Source organism: Triturus cristatus, chromosome 4_1 (genome assembly GCF_964204655.1).
Source record: "Triturus cristatus chromosome 4_1, aTriCri1.1, whole genome shotgun sequence".
NCBI classification, from domain to species: domain Eukaryota; kingdom Metazoa; phylum Chordata; class Amphibia; order Caudata; family Salamandridae; genus Triturus; species Triturus cristatus.
In genome coordinates, this window is record NC_140585.1 from 407,254,360 (window position 1) to 407,274,612 (window position 20,253).

The following is a 20,253-nucleotide window of genomic DNA, read 5'->3' on the forward strand; positions in this document are numbered from 1 at the left end:
GCTCCCGGCCATCATGAGTTACGGTAGTCGTGTGCTCATGAGGGCCGGGAGCCATCCGACCGTTGCCGCTCCGCCCACGCACGGCTAATTCCCCGCCTGTGCGGGCGAATTAATTAGTGGGCGGAGTACGGACGGCTCCCGGCCGTCATGAGCACACGCCCACGTGATATATGACGCCGGGAGCCGTCCTGGGTACCTGAGCGCCACACCCAGCCCCGCCCCCCTCGCATCGCGGCAGAATTTGCCGCACGTGGAAGGGGTTAAAACTGTAGCCAAAACCAGTACAAGTTACACTGCAATGTTGAACTGTGTTCATACCAGTAATTTACTACTGAAAAGTATTTTTATGCTTACCTGTACCAGGCTTGCTTGGTTCTAGAAAGAAAACAACAGTATATTTTTTATACAAATACAATTGGCCTAGAGTTCAGTTCTTGAGTGTGTGAATTCATTTGCTGACTGAGTGGGTACATCAAGTACTTAGCACTGTCCTCTGATACTGCCTTACTGCTCGACCAAGCTACCACTTTACAGAGTAAGGTTCTATCTAACTTTAACCTCTGCCAAACCTCTGGAGACCCTTGGACTCTATACACACACTGTACCTCACTTTGGTGCAGTATATATAGAGCCAGTTTCTTACACGCCCACCATCGTAATCCGCCCCTTAGTGTTGAATTTGCATTTTAAACAAAAAAATGATTGCACTAGCCTATGTTCCTGTAACAGAGGTAGCTAATCACTACCATCTACTGATAAGTCCATTCTACCAACAAAAGGAATACAAATGCTGCCGCTCCGGAGGACACTCCTTCTCCCACCTTGCCACCAAACCCTGTAACATTCTCTCCCTCCACACTGCACCCTCACTTACCCACTTTAAAAAGGGACTCAAGACCTGGCTCTTCAACTGATACCTGCAGCACAGCACCTGGATACCCCCGGGTGATTAGCCTCGCTATTCAAATATAGATTGATTGATTGATTGATGGATTAAGTTCCCTAATGGACTACTTGGAAGGCACTTGGATCGGCAGACTGCACTACTGCTGACACAGAGGCCAAGCCAAATTCCACATACCATGGTGGAATGTCTACAACAGCACCATGGCTCAAGAAGCCAAAACAAACAACAAAGTGGAACGATTGCACAATGCTTTCCAAGCCACACTAGGGAGAACCCAACTAACACTTTACAAATTCATAGACTCCCTACAAAAGGAACAAAGCTACCAACAACTATGACTCACGCAATCTGTAGCCAAAATTAAACCTACAATAATCAATCAAACCAGTAGAATGTACAACATGCTACAATATAATGTTAGAATCTTAATTAACAACAAAGCAGTAAACTACATAGTATCAATAACAATATCCCTATTATAAAATACCAAACTACCTACACAGTAACCAACAAATCTTAATAAAGGTACATAGAACCATAATTTATTGTTTTTATAAATAAATATCAAATAATTAGACATCAGTCTAAACAACATATAAATAAAATAGAAAAAAGACCAATACATAAAAATAAAGGGCCTCATTAGGATGCCGGGCGGACTGTTATCAACTGGTAGTCTGTCTGACATCCAGGGCAAAGGATTATGATATCGGCGGTTGGAGAGAAGTGGGCGGAGAAAGATCGTCACCTCCAACATGAGGTGTCTGCACAAGCATCGCGGTATGGCTTACGATGTCCATTTCGCTCAGCCTTTTCATAGCATTCCAACTGCCATGGAAATGCTGTCAGAAAGGGCCTGTCCCCTGTGGGCCTCCACTATGTGGCCAGGGGGACACATGTGGTGCCTGGTACATGGTGCATGGATGTTTAAAGACATCCTTTTTTCTATTTTGGCTTGTGCTGCGGCCATTTTCCGGGATGCAGCACAAGCCAAATAGAACAAGCATTGGCATAGCCAATAGGTCTCGCCTTTGGGACCTTATAAGTGTTTAGATATGCAACAGTTGCATAACTAAACACTTATAAGGTCCCAAAAGCAAGACCTATTGGCTATGCCAATGCATGTTTTAACTGCTGCAATCTATTGAAGCCTCACGGAGAACATCGAAGCGGCCATGCGGCCGCGAAATTGATCGCGATCAAACATCAAAGCGGCCGTGGGACCGCGAAAGTGGAAGTAATCGCGGTAAAGCGCGACGCGCGCGCCCGCGCACATGCACTGTAGCTCTAGGCTGGCCTGGTAGCACTTTTTGGAGCCCTCACAAAATGTCTCGCCAGACCAGCGCATGCGCTGGGTCAGGCGAGACCTAAATAGGGATGTTTCCGGACGCCTACATGTCGGTCCCATCATACTATGGCGGTTGAGACCACCGATTATTTTCAGGAGGTAACAGTAATGCGGCGATGGCGGTCGGACATCATATCACAAAACACTACATTAGAATTAAATACACATTGAATCAAGTAAATGCAACACTCAGAAATGTAAAATTGCAAATTACAGCAAATACACATACATAATAAATGTAACATTCCCACCCGCAGATAATTAACTATGGGATATGTACAGCTCTGTAGTTGTAGATATGTGTCCATATCCATGTTGTCAAAATATAATCCACCAAAAATGGAAAAATTAAGTCGAAAGAAAGGCTAGAAAAATGTGAACATTAAAATGGACCCAAATTAAATCCAATGAAGGAATCCAACATAATAAAGAGCAATACAACCTGAAATTGCTTTTAGAAAACACTCCCAGAAAGCCAGAAAATCAAAGGAAATAAAAATAACAATATTGGTTTGCTAGTAATTTCCTTTAAAAACATGAAATTTGCATGTCAATTGCAGAATTCTTAAATAAAACATACAAAACCAAACCACAAAAACACTACTTTCCAATACAACATAAACATTACATTACAAATATAAAAAACACAAAATATAAGATTACCTTGAATAACTCAAAACTATAACCAAACTCTAACTAGGCCTAACACAGATTTATGTAAACATGTCAATTAAATAAAGTGTAAAAAAAACAGCTAAACTTCATAAACTGTGCCATGTACTCTTCTTTGTAAAAATAAAATGTCAATATTAATAATGTATACGAGGTGATTATGCAGATTACTTTACTGGCTAGTACATTGCAGAGGGAGATTACTCTGATTATTTCTTACCCTGCTTTACCTTCATTGTATACCAAAATGTGATTATTCTAGTTACTGTATCCTTTTGCTGAACTACAAAATGTTTTAGATTCTTTTAATCTCCAGTAGGTTACAGAAATGAAATAGTCGGTTTATTATGTATTGCATTACAATTCCAAAAGTAATTATTGTGCTGTCGGCTAAAGGAATACCCTGATTACATTATCTTGAATTTGATTGTGGAAGATTAGTACACTGTCTTTATCATTTACAAGATCACTCCGGGTGCCTTATGGTGCTGTAGAGTGCATTAGTGTACAGAAAGAAATACTTTGCCAACTATACCATCCATTAGATGACTGATATTGATTGTGCTCATTAATTTATATCACAGTTTAGATTACAAAACAAATTATATTACCTTTAAATTAGAACATTGAAGTAGATTAGTATAATTATTGTGACTTGTGTTCAGTAATGCTACTCTGGTTACTTTACTCTGCATCATTGATTGGAAAATAAATGTAATGTGCCTTTTATGACGTTTCAGAAAATCACACTCATGATTTTACATTACATGAGATTACAGAAAAGTACGCAAAATGTTTTAATGTATATTAGACCACAAAAGACTACTTTGTTTTCTTTACCTTGCATTCTAAAGCTGGGTAACATAGGCAGAGTAGATTGTTCCTCATACTTTACCTACTTTCATTGCATTGAAATGTCTCTGATCACATAATCCTGCAATTGGCTGCAGAAGGTAGCCACTTCTCTTACTTTACACTTTACTAGAGTGCAGAAGTCAATTATTTGTATTTTTACTCAACACTGGTGATGGAAATTAGCCCTTCCTGTTGCATCATCCCAGAATTTTTTGTTCTGTTGATAAACACATATTTTTGCTGGCCATATAACTCTGTGCACTTTAACCTTGCCAGCCGTGCCTGTGCTCTCCCTTCCAAACAATATAAAATTGGCACTCACCTAATTGATGCATTTAATGTACTTATACATCCCTATTATGTGGTCCTACCTGTTCATGGGGCCAGTAAATTAAATTCTACTAGTAAGCTGCAGTATTCATTGTGCCACCCACTAAGGTGGCACTTTAAAAGCATCACCAGGCCTGCCCCTGCATCCTGGGTGTGCTGCTTTAAACTTTCATTTCAACATGGCAAAATAAACCCTTTGCCAGACCTATCCCTTTGTTTTTGATACTTATAGTACGCCCCTAAGTTAGGCCCTAAATTCCCATAGATCAGTCTTCATGCTATTTAAAGTGTAGGAGGTGTATAATTTATGATTTACGTGTCCTGGCTGTGAAAACAGAACAAAGTTGTTTTTCACTGTGGCAAAACTGGCTCTCCCATAGGTTAACACTGGTTTACATTATTACCTTCAATAAGTGCTACATTCAGTTTGGAAGTAGCTAGGTCTAGAAAAATGAGTCAAGGACTCATTTTATTATTAATTTTAACTTCAACTTAACAGTCACATTAGATTTTACATTACTATTTGGGGGCTTTGCTCAGGCCCATCTTGACCTTCAAAGCATCCCTACATTGTCACTGGAAGATGAAACTCATACCTAGGCCTGCCTCCCCTTTTTCCCTATGGTCAAGCTGGCCCCAAGCCCATTGGGGGTAGAGGAATTGACCAAAACTAGTTTATCGCTTGGACAAAGGCTTGCCCTCCGCCCACAGGCTTGCACTGGGAATAAAGATTGACCCCACAGACCTCTCTTTGGAACACTCCTGGACTTATGGAGAATCAGAAGAACCTGAAGGCGGACTGGACCTGCTTGCCTTTAACGCAGGACCCCAGAAGTGACTTCAAGGGTCAGTTGGCTGACCTCCTGTTTGAGCTACAAAGACACATCAAGCTCCCAGAGCCATCTCTCCCTGTAGCTGCCCAGCTGACCAGTTCCAACTGCTTCTAGCATCTGTTGGAGTGAGTCCTAGTCCCCAGGTGGTGCCCCCCAGGTCCTTGACCCTTGGCTGGTGCTAGAGTGTACACCTCCTGTCCACTCTGCACTTAGAAACTCTTTGCCAACTTTCTGCCTGAAGAACCGGGATTGCCATCAAAGTGCCAGTCGGTCTCAACTTGCTGGTTTGCCCTGCTGAAGGACATATAACTTCCAGAAACGATTCTAAGTCTGAATGTAGAGGGTTTCATCGAGACTGATGCCAAGCGTCAATCTGTCCAAGCTGAGGCTTTCGTGGGCAAAGACTTTGGACTTCCCCTGCTCGGAGCTAACCTGCCTTTGTCGAAAATTGCATTAGGACACCGCTCTGAAGCAACATCCCGTCTACGAGCCCCAAACCAGATCCAGCTTGCCCTGATGACGAGTCGTCAACTACCACTTTTTCTCCAACTTTTCTAAGTCTTATGGTAAACTTTCCACCAGAAGGACCTGGTTCCTGCATCCAGCCACAGCCGACCATTAAGTTTTGACTTTGACCTGGTCCAGGCGATCAGATAATCAGGGTTAGCACTTTGTGCTTTTTGGCCCTATTGTTTAAGTCAAACTTAAAAAATTCATACCTCCAGTTCCACTTATAAAATTGTTGTTGTTTTGTCATCATTTTATTTATTGAAATATTCCATATTTTTCTAAATTGGTTTGTGATTTTTCTTATGTTGTGTTTATAGTTTATTACACTTTGGTTGCTACATCAATACTTTACACATTGTCTCATAATAAGCCTGTCTGCTTTGTGCCAAGTTAGTTTACTCACAGGTTTATTTAGTGACTTTAGTGGTTCACAGTGACAAAGGTTGAGATTATTCTTTGAATTTGTTCTCATCCCCTTCAACTAATACTCCAGTTTGATACAGTTATATATCAGAAGCAGCTTGCTTTATTCCTTTCATCTGTATTAGAATAAACAATGAGATTACTCGGACTACTTTACACTGCATTAAGCAGATAACATTGATTACTTACCCTTGAAAAGAAGGGGAATATTTTACCTCTTTGCTCTATCCATGACTAAAGATAGAGATTATTTTAATTGAGATGCCTGCATTCGCCAAAACCCTTAAAATTAGGTAATATCATTACTTCAACCATTTTACCACGTATTCGATTAAAGAAGAAAACTACTCCCATTAGTTAACCTTACATTGGATTACACTGTCAGACCAAGCTGATTATGTTATTTTGTGTTATTTTACAGAAGGAAATATGTAACACTAATTATGCTATTTAGTGTACTGTGCATCAGATACAGAAGACTATACTGAATTATATAAAAGTGAATACTATGATTAGTCACCTATGCATTAGATTACAGAAATTGTGTATTCGTATTATTGTACCCAACATTACATTCCAGAAGTATAATGCTCAAATTACTCTACCCTCCATTGCATTAGAGAAGTAAGTCAGGTTGGTTTACTCTGCACTGAATCACAGAGTAAGATTGCTCAGATTACCTTGCCCTTTAATTCAGAGACTTCCATCACAGGTCCAGGAGGGCTGAATCCTTGTTAGAGTGCGAGGACACTTACATAAAATACACTACACGGCAGTGAATTTGAATTGAACTCATGGACATAGTCAGTGCGTAACTTGAAAATCTGCCACAGATTTGGCTCTCCTGGTCCTATCATGTCCAGTCTTGCCTTGATTGGTCTGTTGGTGCTGACTACACTAAGGGTTCTGTGAGAACCTTGTGCATTACTGGGTGACAAAACACGTTTTCAAACATCTCTGAAAATAAGAATATTGTTGCATAGGGAATGTGAAAGCCTGTTGCACACTGAGGCAGAAAGAATACAAGAGATGTGATCTCATATTCAATAAAATCGCAAGGGGGTGTGAGCTTTTTTAGGAAAACAACAGGCATCAAAGAGGTGCTGTGAAGGAGCTTATGATTGCTATATGGGGTACATGACCATACAGGGAGGCTGTATAATAGCAGTCCCTTGTTTACAATTGAATAAGATCCAGGAAAATGGCACTTGATTCCCACCTCCAAGATTCTCTTCCCAGATTGGTTTGCATGCTGGTTGGATATGCTCTGTGGGTGACCACCATTTCAGCAGCAAGTGGATGAAGAAGATAGGAGCAGCATGTATAACAGACATGAAGAAAGGACTTAACCTCAGACACTGAAGTGACAATAATGACACTTTATTGTCTATATAATAGTTAACGGCAACATCCTGAACCATGAAAATGTTCTTACCAGGCTAATTTGAAAATGTGTATAATGCCTGCCTAGTAAAGGTACATTTATGAAAAGTATAATGATCTATTATTTAATCTTTTTCTAGGACTGAGGAGGAGCTGGGTTTGAAGGAAGGACATGATACAGAATGCAAGCTGCTGGAAGAGGTGCTTTCATAATCAATTATTTTCAAATCATACTTACTGCAATGCAAGGTGAAGGTGAAGGAGCACTATGCTCTGAAATAATACTGGAGTTTAATAAAGCTGCCCATTAGTGAAGGGAATACAACTCTGTAGTGGTATAGCGCAAATGCAGCTTTAATAGTAGATTTTATTTTAACAAAATAATCTCAGCCCTTGGACAAGAGAGTTTTAACTAGAAATATGTTGTGCTGTTTTTGCTAACTTTCTTCCCACTCAATGCCTTTTTGCCATGGAGCACACATTATCTTAACATTCTAACCAGTTGGTTGTGTGCTTCCAGTGTTCCTACTATTTTTCGTGCTGCTCTTTTGGGGTGATTGAGTGATCAGACAGATCAGGGTGGCATAATTCGATCTCTTATCTTCGTCTGTGCTGCATTTCCCTGCTTCTGACTCACTGCCCTCTTGTTGTTCTTAGTAGTTAAAACTAATGAGAGAGACTGTGTTATCCCATGCATACTCTAGACAGTCTACTTCATACCCCTCAGCATCTATATCTGATGCCAATCACAGCTAAGCACATGTCCACTGTTGCAAGAGTCCTCAAATTATCAACCTTGGGGAGGCTGCCCTATTGATAAAACTCTCATAGAACTAATTCTGGCTTTATTGAAAGTGCTCTACAATCACTGTTTGCACACACAAAAGCTTTGCCAAAATCATAACTGACTTCTGTAAACAACAAACAGAACAACTACGACCCAAGCAATCTTTGCCACTGTGGATGTCAGTGCATTATATGCATATCTCCCACTAGAACGATGGTATTGCTGCCTGCCAGGGTTTCTTACAGAAGGAGCAGAGTGGGATTAGATAGCACAATAATGCCATTCAGGAGAGATACGTCTGCCTAGGGACCAAAAGGGGCATTTCTTTTAGGAACTCGGTGATTTAGTTTGCTAATTGTGTGACTTGTGGGGTTGATTCAGCCCAGCAGTCAGAGGAAATAGGGTATGATGATTGTCAGCCATTAAAGAAGTCCACTAATTGGGCTGCATGATTATGGAGATGGACTGATGATTCCTTTCATAAAGATGTTTATAAATACAAGCTCGCGATCAAAACGCTGCACCCTATTCCTCAGATGGAATCTTAAAGACTCCCAATAAGCAAAAATAAATCTACAAAATCATCAATGGCATTATACCTAATATCTTACCTCTTGTTTCACACACTAATTATTATTTTTTTTGCAACGAACTGGTGTATTTTGTTTGGAATCTAAATCAACAAAATTAGAGATTGTGCGCCAATGTCCCCGTTTTGGGATTTCCCCGGAAATTGCAAAAACGGCCTGCATGAAAGTGTGTTGAACACTTTATGCGATTCCTAGGGAATCGCAAATGACCTACCTCATGAATATTAATGAGATAGGTCGCAATTTGCGACCCCATAGGTATCACAAAAGTCACAGTGATGGTGGGCAGCAGACGACCATGTCCGTGATTGCTTTTAAATAAAGCAATCTTTTTTTGAAAAGCAGACCGTTTTCCTTAAAGGAAAACGGGATGCTTTAAAAAAAAGAAAAATGAAAAGTTTTCCTTTCATTTTTTAAGAGCAGGCAGTGATCTGTGGGACCACTGCCTGCTCTTAAAAAATTATTTTACATACATTCACAAAGGGAAAGGGGTCCTTTGGGGACCCCTTCCAATTTGGGAATGGGTTACCACCTACTTGAAGTAGGTGGAAAAATGCGAATGTTTTACCATCGCATTTAGGTCACAAAACATTCATACATACCGATGCGATTCGGTATTAGGAAGGGACACCCTAAACACGCCCCTTCCTAATACCGAATCGCCACACCAAATTGCGATTCGTTAACATGTTACCAAATCGCAATTTGAGTTTCATACATGTGAAACACTTTTTTGTTTTCGCAAACGGACCGATTCTGCGAAATGGTCCATTTGCGAACACAAAAATGGTTAACATGTGTGGCCCTCTGTCCCTAAGGACGTTCTGAAAGACCACTCCATATTAGATTATGCCCCCATACCTCAGCAGCTTGGTCTAACTTTAACTGGACCGGATTATCATTTGTTTTAATTATTGCTCCATGTAGATTTGCCTCCCCATCTGACCCGATCCCTGTTCATTTTGTGAATAAATTATAAGATTTTGCTACCACTGCCATTTAAAACATTATTAGCTTTTTGTTATGCAGTGGCTCAGTCCACCTCCGAAACCCCCCAAAAAAGGACACTGTATTCACGCTGCTGAAAAATGTCCACCAGTATTCACTTGCTCCTTCTAATTATAGTGCTATTATAATATTGTTTGATGTGGCCAAGATTCTGGAGCCCTTGTAGCTTTGTAACTTCCCAATTTTCTTGAACTTAACAACATTCTGGATGACTCTCAGGTAGGTTCTATCCTAATCAAAGCCCTAAACTCACATTTTTTGAGTAAGTAAGTAATTTTATTATGCTTGATTAATTAAAATCTGTGCATACACATAACAATAAAAGATTTCTTATTCACAAATAAATAAATAAAAGCAGTGTTAAAAAACCATTGATAAACATGTTTATAGTTACACAATTGGACATTAAGGTAGTCAGTAAGTCTAAAGTGCTACTTCATCGGAAAACACTGGGCTGACAGTAATTGTCCTGAGTTGACCAACTCTCCTTATACAGCGTAGTAAAGTGCATTATTTTGCGCATATAGTCATTGTTAGTTTAAAGTGCTGGTACAGCTGTAAGGTGCTGATACTAGCTTTTTGGGTCTCACTTCGAGGGGTGCCTGGTGCAGCTACGTTTTATACCTGGTGTCTGCATGCGATGAGTTTTTGAGTCTCCTGGCTACTATCTCAAAAAATTTTGTTAGCCAGCAGTTTAGCTGTACCTCGGCTGGATTGAAGCATAGCTTTACTGGCTGCCTACAGGTCTGGGTGCCTTGAAGCCTACAAAATGGTCGTAACAGGGTGCATCTTATGTCCTTTAAGTTAGGGCAATTACAGATGAAATGAATGATGTCCTCCTTCCCACTTCCACATAGGCGACTGGGCTGCGGACCTCCTCTCCTTTCCCATGGTGGGAGATGTGGGATGATCGGAATGACCCCTAGTCGCAACTTTCAGAATTTTTCCGTCGTCCTTATTTTAACTCCTGTTCTCAAGTAGGATTGCGGTTTGAGTGCTTCGTAATCACTGAGCACTATACACTCATGTGCCCTTTTAGCAAGCGTTCGATTGTCTTGTAAGGCAGGTATCATATGCGTTGTTAATTTCACAATTTTTTTGAAGGATAGATGATCTGTTGGGATTCCCCAAAGATCCTACAAACCCAATAACTTAGGGGAGTCAAACAAATATTCCCTGGCTGGTGATTTTCCATGATGAAGCAGAACGATCCACAGGTGGGAATTTAGGGAGCCAGCCTCTGCACTGCGGATCTTGTGTCAACTGTTTTCGTATGCACCTCTTTTGTCCACCGATTGTTTTTGGAGCCCAAACTCTAGCCATATTTGGGCCGGTGAAACATATTTTGGGAGGTGGAAAATTGCCCTGTAAGAGTTGCCTATTACTATGTCCAGAACTGCAGCGTCTTTGCCTTTTAGAGATTCGCTCACGTATGTTAATGTTGGCTGCAGTTTTGCCACAGTACCTGTAGCAAGGGATCGAGCGTTAGATCGGGCAACATTTTCTTCAGTGGTTTCATAGCTAGGTAAGTCATTATTCCCTTTCTCCGCAGGGGCTCCAGCTGTTGTTTAAATGAACTTTTGTGATCAAGAAGTATTCCAAGATATTTGTAGCTGGATATCAGATCCAGACATTGCCCATCTAAATACCAGGTGATTTTCTTCTTTTTATGATAATTTACTGCCATGATTTTGGTTTTCTTAAGATTCATTTGTAGAGCATTCCATTGTGAGAAGTTGTTTGTCATGTTCAGAAGATGATGAAGACCGATGGAGGTCCGACTTATCAGCACTAGGTCATCCGCGTATAACAGATTTGACAGTGACATATTTCCCAATTTTGGAGCATTTGATGTGCAACTATCCAGTTCCCCTGGGAGATCGTCTAGGAAAAGGTTAAAAATTAATGGCTCTTAGGGCGCACCCCTGCATTAGCCCTTTAAAGTCCGCAATTCATTTGGAGAGGTGTGTCCCTGCGCCTAGTTTAATCCTGATCCAAGTGTCAGTGTGTAACAGTTTGAGCCAGTCTAGGAGTGGTTTTGGTAGCCCCCAACTTTCCCGTTTTTGCCAAAGTTTGGCTCGGTCAACATGGTCAAAGGCAGCTGTATAGTCGATAAAACAAAGAAATAGGGAGTGTTTGCATCTTAGGCTACATCCATCAGCAAGGCTAATGCCGTGATGTTAGTTATGGTTCCTTGGCCCCGGCAGAACCGAGTTTGATTTATAGGGATAATAGAGTTTTCTGATGCCCAAGATGTTAGTTCGTCGAGGATTGTGCCTGCGTAGTATTTTGCATCTACGTCGATGAGAGCGATTAATCGATTGTTATTCAGGTCTTTCCTATCACCCTGTTTGAAAATTGGACTGATGATTGATCCTTTCCAGGATTCCGGGATTGTAGTTGCACAGTTTATGTCCTTAAAGACCAGTAAAAGTGCCTTGCTCCAGTATTCGGCATCATAGTTGTACAGTATTGGGGGAATGCCGTTGGGGCCTGGGGCGCCCACAGATCTGTCTCTGGCTATTTGTCTCTTTATCTGATTTGCTGTAGGACCATAGCATTCCTCTTTGATGGAGTCTAAGAGGTCTGAGCCTGCTGCCGTTTCACTCCCCTGATGATTTTGCGATTTCCTGTGGGAGCCATGTTGTTCTTTGAGAATGGGGTTATGCATCACTTCTTCCCTGCTAATGTCACCTCTATCCATTCTCGCATTTCCCATTTCCTTGTCCACTTCTTCGTCCTTTTTCGCTTTGCTGTTAAAATGGTTGCAGAGGTAGTCTATCCAGACAGCCTCTGTTATGTTAGAGCTTATTCCAGGATAGTTTGGTCCCTCAATTCTGTTGATTGTTTGCCAAAACTTGGCGCTGTTTTTTTGTTTGGCATCGTGAAGTAACTTGACCCATAGTTCATCATTCTTTGATCTTTTTTTCACCATTTCTTTCTTTTTATTAGTGCCTTTGCTTTCCGGAGGGCGCACTACAGATCCAAGTTCTGTGGAGTTTAACGAAGTTGCCTTAGTGTTTGGTTTATGGTTCGTTTGATTTTTTTTTATTCTGGGCTGGTTGTCAAAGTATCTACCGATTGTCCTGATTTTGTCCCCATCTCGGTCGCGAGTTTCCCACCAAAGGTCATAATGAAGCTTTCCTACGCTTTCCTATTTGAATTGCCTCCTATTTGTTGTTGTCTGTTGGGATGCTCTGTGTTGCTAGTATTGAAGATGGCCCCGCCATCGATACCGGGGTAGTATTGGATCTTGCGGTGGAGTTCTCAGACCTGTTGGACAAATTGGAGTTGGAAACAGGCCTGTTATCCTCGACTTCGGGATCAGGCACTGCTGAAGTTGCCTGAAGCTGATTCTTGGCACCAAGTCCCAGGACTACTACCTTCCTGTTTCTTCTCTTCCTTTTTTGTTTATGACATGCTTTCCGGGGCAATCATGGCCAAACTCACATTAGCCATGATTGATGACTTCCGACTAGACAACTACTGTGCTAGCACTCTAGTTTTACTTGATCTGTCAGCTGCATTTGACATAGTATATCATACAATTCTTAGAAGGCAGCTGTAGAATATAATAATTAGGGCTCTCAGTTTTATGGTATTTATTTTTTTGACATTTGCGTCTGTATTTGTCCATATTTATTTTTTGCAAATTTTATCTGTATTTATCCATAATTATTTGGGGTTTTGTGGAGAAATTAAGCTTAAATTAGTATATTTCCACATTTATTTAACCGAAAAATATGCACTCATGTTTGAATGTCTACCAGGTTTCAATGCTGTGAACATCCGCTGTCGATCCATCAATGCACTTATATGAAAATATGCAAATTTCAGTATTAGCCATACGCATATCTACTGCTGTTAAATCCTTTTTACTAAAATTCCTTTCCTTTTTAACCCCCTTACCTATCAATCCACGCAGCTTTTGGCCTGGCAGTCATGGCAGACAGTATTTAGAAAAAAGCAACCCAATTTCTGTTTTTATCCACATTTAAAAATAAATACAGACAAGACAACTAATATTTTCTGTCTGTACTTATCTCTAAAAATCAGTAAAAACGGAAAACAGGGAGCCATATTAATAATCCATAGTACTGCACGGAACTGATTCATTTCCTTCCTTACAGATAGGAGCCAATTGGTAATGTTGGGTCATTTCCTCTCTTCTATCAGCAGTATCACTTGCTGAGTCCCTTGGGGTCCGACACTCTCCCTTTATCTATTTAACATTTACGTGAGACTTCACACAGTTCTCATTAGATCTTTTGTCTTGAACGTTTATGTATATGCAGATGATGCACAATTATTATTTTAACTGAGCTCCCATTCCAGAGAGTCCCTTGTTCTTTAGGACTGCCTTAGAGCAGTTCAATTCTGGATGAGTCTACACTGGCTTAAATTGAATACAGACAAGTCATACTTTTTTATACCTGGCTCGGTTCTGTCTCCTTGGTAATCTTTTTTTTAGTCATCTGACTTTAGCTATTGCAACCTGTTAAAAGTTTTTTTTTTTTTTATTGAAATTTTTACGTCATGTCATTACAAACATACAAAAGAAAGAAGAAAAACCATAAACAGAGGCAGGTGGCAGTGCAGGTCTCGAATCGCAACAGCATCCGATCCAGTGTGATCGCAGGGGCCAAGTGAACATTCGTGTACAGTATAATATAAGTCTGATCGCTTGTACATAGGGCAGGGACATCAGGCAAGAGGTCAAAACACTGTATAAGTACTCGTTCTAGGCGTAGGGGCCCCTTCAGACATAGTTCACCCACGCACTGCAAATCTCCCACAGCGCAATCCCAGCCCAGACATTTCGTATAGACAGTACATACAAACGAGCCACGCAACCTGGAGTAATGTAGAGGAGAGACCCAAAGGAGCCGCCCTGAGAGAGAGGGGGGAAAAAGAGAAAAGAACCAGCCGCATCCGCCTCCACACGTCCATAGCAGCACACCGCCCACCCTATGTAGGATGTACGTCCTGAGCGGCGGGATCCGGATCGGCAACGGCCAGGGGGGGGGCGTCTGCTGTCAGAGCCTCCGGGTACTGCAGTAAGTAATTTTGTAATGGACCCCAGATATCGGCAGGGCGAGACCGGGTAGGGAGTAATTCGGAGTATGTCAGTACCTGCTCCTGGCAGTAGACCAGGTCTTTGAGCCACTCCTTAAATTTCGGAGCCCGTCCTCGTCCCCACCGGCAAGCTATGCGCCGTTTAGCCAATAGGAGCGCCGTCGCAACAAATCTGCGACTCCCACGCGGAATAGGTTTGGTATATCCCAGTAGCGCCTGTATAGGATCGGGGGAGAAGGGCAGCTGTATCATTAGCGAAATGGCAGAGTACACATGTGTCCAATAACTCTGGATATTGGGGCACGTCCAGGACAAGTGCAGGAAGCCCGCCTGGGGGGCATGGCATCTCTCACAATTATCCGAGTCTTGCAGCTGGAATCTGTACTTGGTTACCGGAGTGCAGTAGAGACGGTTCAGGAATTTAAAATGTATGATACGGTGTCTACTACTCGCAGAAATCTGTTCCGTCTGTAAACAACAGTATGTCCACCTGTCATCACCGAGCTCCAGCCCCAGCTCCCGCTCCCACTCCTCACGGGCTCGGGAAACATCAAGTGTAGCGTCAGAGCGGACTGCATGATACAGTATCGAGACCAAATGGGAGGGTGAGGTGGCTTGTAGGATCCTATGTAATGGGGCCACAGTGTCTGGCTCGGTCGGGAATGTCGGCAATATGGCCTTCATGCCATGCCTCAGTCTAATGTAGGTAAAGAGCTCTAGGGGGGTAGGCGTGTGTCCTTCAAAGAAGTGTGTCCGGTCACGAAAGCGCTCATCGGAGAACAAATCTCCCCATCTTTGGATTCCCAGCTTACGAATCAAATCTTGAAACAATCTCTCTTGGAGTAGGGGAATCTGCGGGTGATAGGCAAGTGGGAGAAGAGGGGAGTACAGGAACGGACTCCCCACTTTCTTTGACAGCTCCAGCCAAGCCTTCACCGTGCCCTGCAAGGCGTTATAGCTGGTAGTGGTATGAGGGAGCACACTGTGCAGTAGGCCGGGCAGGGGCAGGGGCGCCGCCAGCCAGTCCTCCGCAGCGAGCTGTGGCATAAAACCGATCGGGTGGAACCAGTAGTACGCATAGTGTGCTTGGGCGCAATGATAGTATAGCTCCAAATCCGGTATATCGAAGCCTCCGTGTGAGTATGGAGAGGTCATCGTAGTCCACTTCAGTCTAGGTCTCTTCCCCCCCCAAACTAACCGTATCAGTTCTGATCGCAATCGGGTGAAAAAGTGCCTGCTCGGGGGGAAGGGAATGTTCATAAACAAGTACAGTAGCCGGGGAAGCACCACCATCTTAATCAGGGCTGCACGTCCAGCCATCGACAGAGGGAGCGCAACCCAGCGGTCTACACAAGAGGAGACATGCAGCAATGTCGTGCCATAGTTTAACCGCATGAGCTCCTCCCTATCTCGAGAGATCTTAATGCCTAGGTACTTGACTTCAGACTCGCTCCATTCTATGGGATAGTCGGGTGAAAAGGTCTGTGAGCCATCAGTTAGATGGAAGATCTGGGACTTTGACCAGTTGATGCGGACGCCTGACATCTCCCCGTATGTCACAAATTCCCGGAGGAGTGGGTTTAGGTTATTTTGAGGGTCCCTCACATACAAAGTAATATCATCTGCATACATCGACAGCAATATCTGTCGCTGCTCACAGAACAGCGCTCTGTTTTGATGGCGCTGTCGGAGCCGCGAGGCGAGAGGCTCAAGCGCCAGTGCAAATAAAAGTGGGGAAAGTGGGCACCCCTGCCTGGTCCCTCGGGCAATTCCGAAGGGCTCGGACGTCCTACCATTGACCAAGACCCTGGCACACGGACTGCCATAAAGAATAGCTATCCATTTCAGGAACACCAGAGGAAAACCCATATGAGACAGCACAGCTACCAGGTAATCCCACCCCAAGGAGTCGAACGCCTTCGTAGCATCCCAAAAAACCGCCACCATCTGAAGGCTAGGATCTACATTCTGCAAAACTGCGAATAGCGTGCGCAAATTGTGCGACGTCGCTCTTCCGGGTATAAAACCCGATTGATCCGGGAGTACTAACCCCTCCATGAGGAGCGTCAAACGATTGGCCAGAGTTTTAGCAAGGATCTTTGCGTCACAATTAAGGAGGGACAAGGGCCGATATGAGTCCGGGGAAGTTGCCGGTTTACCTGGCTTCAAGAGGGAGGTAATCAGTGCCTCTCTCATGGAAGGGGGAAGCTCCCCCAGCGTGTGGGCCTCGTCAAATACCTCTTTTAATATCGGGGCGAGGATGTCAATGTAGGATTTATAAAATTCTATCGGGAGACCATCCAGGCCCGGGGCCTTCCCTGAGGCCATCTGCATTATGGCCTCCCGAATTTCGTCAACCCCCAGGGGAGCCATTAAGAACCGTCGTTGTCTGTCAGAAAGCCACCCCAATGTAATCTCCCCCAAATAACCGTCCAGCTCTGGCGCGTGTGCATGGGTAGAGGTGTACAGGTCAGTGTAGTGGGCAACAAATGTTTGCATTATAGACTGGGTGTCCTTGTGGAGTGTCCCCGAGGGTCCCTGGATCTCAAGGATATGGTTGTTGAAACGGGGCGGACGTATTGCCCATGCCAGGAATTTACCCGGCCGTTCTCCCTCTCCGTACCTACGAGCCTGGAAGTGCTTCCCCCTAAACCGAACCTCTCTATCTGCTGTGCCTTTATAGTCAGACAATAGGTCTCGGAATCTGGCCTGTGCCTCTGCATCAGTGGAAAACGTGGGGGCGTTCTCCAGGTCCTTAATGCTGGCCTCCAGTTTACGAAGGCTGTTGCGTAGGTCCCTGAGGACTCCCACCCCTTTCGAAATGCACAGCCCCCTGATCGTGGCCTTAAAGGCCTCCCAGACTACAGCAACACTGTCCACCGTTCCACCATTTCGCTGAAAGAAGCTCTCGGTCTCCTGTGCAATTTCCGAACGAAAGACCTCGTCCAACAGTGCAGAGGGCTGCAGTCTCCATGACATCGGAGAGCCAACGAGGTCAACCAGTTCTACACCCATCAGGACCGGGGCATGATCAGAGTACGTGCGTGCAAGGTGTTTTACCCAGCATATCGTGGGAGCAAGTCCCGGGGAGACCAAGAGATAGTCCAATCTCGCCCACGTGGCGTGTGCAGCCGACCAGTGCGTGCCCTCCAAGGTCGCCGGGTGCCTAGAGCGCCATGCATCCAGCAGATGACGTTCAGTAAGAAGGTCGTGAACATATGCCTGCGAGCGAGAGTAGTGTTGAGGGCCGGGGTTTGCCCTATCTTTCGTGGGATCTATAGCTACATTAAAATCACCTCCCCACACTAAGTAAGTAGAGCCTATGCTCAGGATCTCCCCCCAGAGCGCGTGCAGACAGTTCGGGTCATCTGAGTTAGGGCCATAATAACACGCCAGGGTGAGCGTATCCGTACCCATGCGTCCCCAGACAAGACAATACCTGCCCTCCCTGTCCGTCCGGTCACCCAGGTGCACAAAGGGGGTGTGTTTCTTAATGAGGATTGCAACTCCTCGTGAGTAAGTGGAGTAGGAGGAGAAGGCACGGTGTATGGCCCACCTTGATGCAAACAGCGACTGCCGGGAGGGGTCTAGGTGCGTCTCTTGAAGGAAAGCCACACTTATGTGATGTCTATCCAGATACGCCAGGATCTGTCTACGCTTCCTCGGGTCTCCCAAACCCCGCACATTCCAGGTCAGAAAATTAAGCTGCCTAGTAAAGTCCCTGCGTTCCCGCGGATCACCCATGGGGAACTACAATTCTCAGACATAGCAACTCCATGCCGCCGCCGCCCCTAAAATGATGCAAAATGGACAATGCAACCACCACAACATACCAATTAATACTAACAAACTTAAAAGAATATTCCCAGCTCCTCCCCCCACCCCCCACCCACAGCAGCATCCCAATCATGCCATCTGAATAGTCCCCTTCCTCCCCACCCCAAAACCAAACCCGTCTATAGCTGACGCCACAGGGGATTAACATTTAAACTGTAAGACAATGGGGTAATACCCTTTGGAGGTCAGTCCAGGTGGAGACACTGTATCCCCTTGACCCTCAGGAGCGCGCCCGGCCATGGACCGAGCCCCCTCCCGGGACAAAGAGCGCCCAGCGAAGTAAGTAGTCCTGAGAGTCAGGTGCGCGCTAAATGGATGTAGGACTCCAGCAACCCCCCCCCCACCAGTACAGCAGCCAGGCCCTCAAGTCCCCATGACATAGTCCGAGGCAGCATACATCTACAGCAGCTTACCAAGCGTCGAATATCCGCCCTGGATGCGTCAGGACCGCGACCCGCCGCCGTCACTCCGGGGCCGGCGAGGCCGGGTTGTCCAGTTCGCGCCTCTTGACCCGCTTCAAAAATTCCTCTGCCTGTTGGGGTTTAGTGCAGAAGATTTGTTTCCCCTGGTGGGTGATGCGTAAACGAGCTGGGTAGAGCAGCGCATAGTCAATCTGAGCAGCCCGCAACTTCTGTTTGACCTGTACGAATTTCTTCCGCTCCTCCTGGACCACTGGAGTAAAGTCAGGAAATATGGTAAAGGCAATGCCGTCGTACGAAAGAGTCTTCTTCTCCCTCGCCACCCGAAGTGCCGCATCCCGGTCTCGGAAATTCAGCAAACGGGCGATGATAGGGCGGGGGGGGCCCCCGGCGGCGGCCTCAGAGCCAGTGACCTGTGCGCCCTCTCAACGATGAACTGCGGGGATAGGGCGTCAGCGCCCACCACCGCACGCAGTAGACCCTCTACATAGTCCTCCATCTTGCCTGTGTGGGTCGACTCTGGTATGCCAAGTAAGCGAACATTATTCCTCCGACTACGCGCCTCCAACTCCTCATTCTTGGCCGCTATCACGTGGAGGACTTTATCCATGCGCGCCACAGTGTCTGACAATTGTGATGTGCGATCCTCGGAATCAGAGATACGCCGCTCCGTCTCTGAGATGCGCTCCCCATGACTGTCCACCTTGTGCACAATCGAGTCCATACGTGACTGCATGGAGTCCATTTTATCCACTATGGTCGCCAGGCTTTGTCGCATATCAAGTAAAATAGATTTGACATCGTCGCCCGCCTGGACATCCACCGGTGCCGGTCCCCCCGCACCGGCCTCCGTCTGGGACCTGGTGGTCTTTTTTGTTTCGAAGGTGAGGCGAGGCTGACGGCTGTCCGGCTTCCCCATGACGGCCCCGGCAAGCAGACCACAGCAGGAGCAAGGATATGGCCGGAAAGAACAGATTACAAGGTAGTCCACGAGGTGTAAGGGGGACCAAGGGGGAGCGCAGTCCCGCCGGGGCAAAGGCAATCCACCAAACCGGGCACAGGCCCACCTCAACCCCTACAAGAGCGCCAGCAGGTCCCATCCACCACCGGCAGATGAGCAAGCCAGGGACAGGTCCCTGCGCCAAGAGTCGCTCTCGAATATCCAGGGCCGCCACGCTCTTCCACAACAGGCCGCCCGCTACCAGGACAGCAGGAGCGCCCTCTCTCCGGACCACCAATCTCTGCGAACCAACCAGGGGGGGGCAGAGGGGCCCA

The 20,253-nt window shown here is 44.9% G+C and overlaps 1 protein-coding gene across 1 annotated transcript in view; it reads left to right on the forward strand.

Annotated features, from left to right (window-relative positions):
- Positions 1-20,253, forward strand: part of LOC146855025 (uncharacterized) — a 153,590-nt gene that overhangs the window by 36,305 nt on the left and 97,032 nt on the right. Inside the window, exon 2 of the mRNA XM_085650551.1 lies at positions 7,402-7,462. Within this exon, the coding sequence (XP_085506677.1) occupies positions 7,402-7,462 (61 nt within the window). The remainder of the gene's footprint in view (positions 1-7,401; positions 7,463-20,253) is intronic.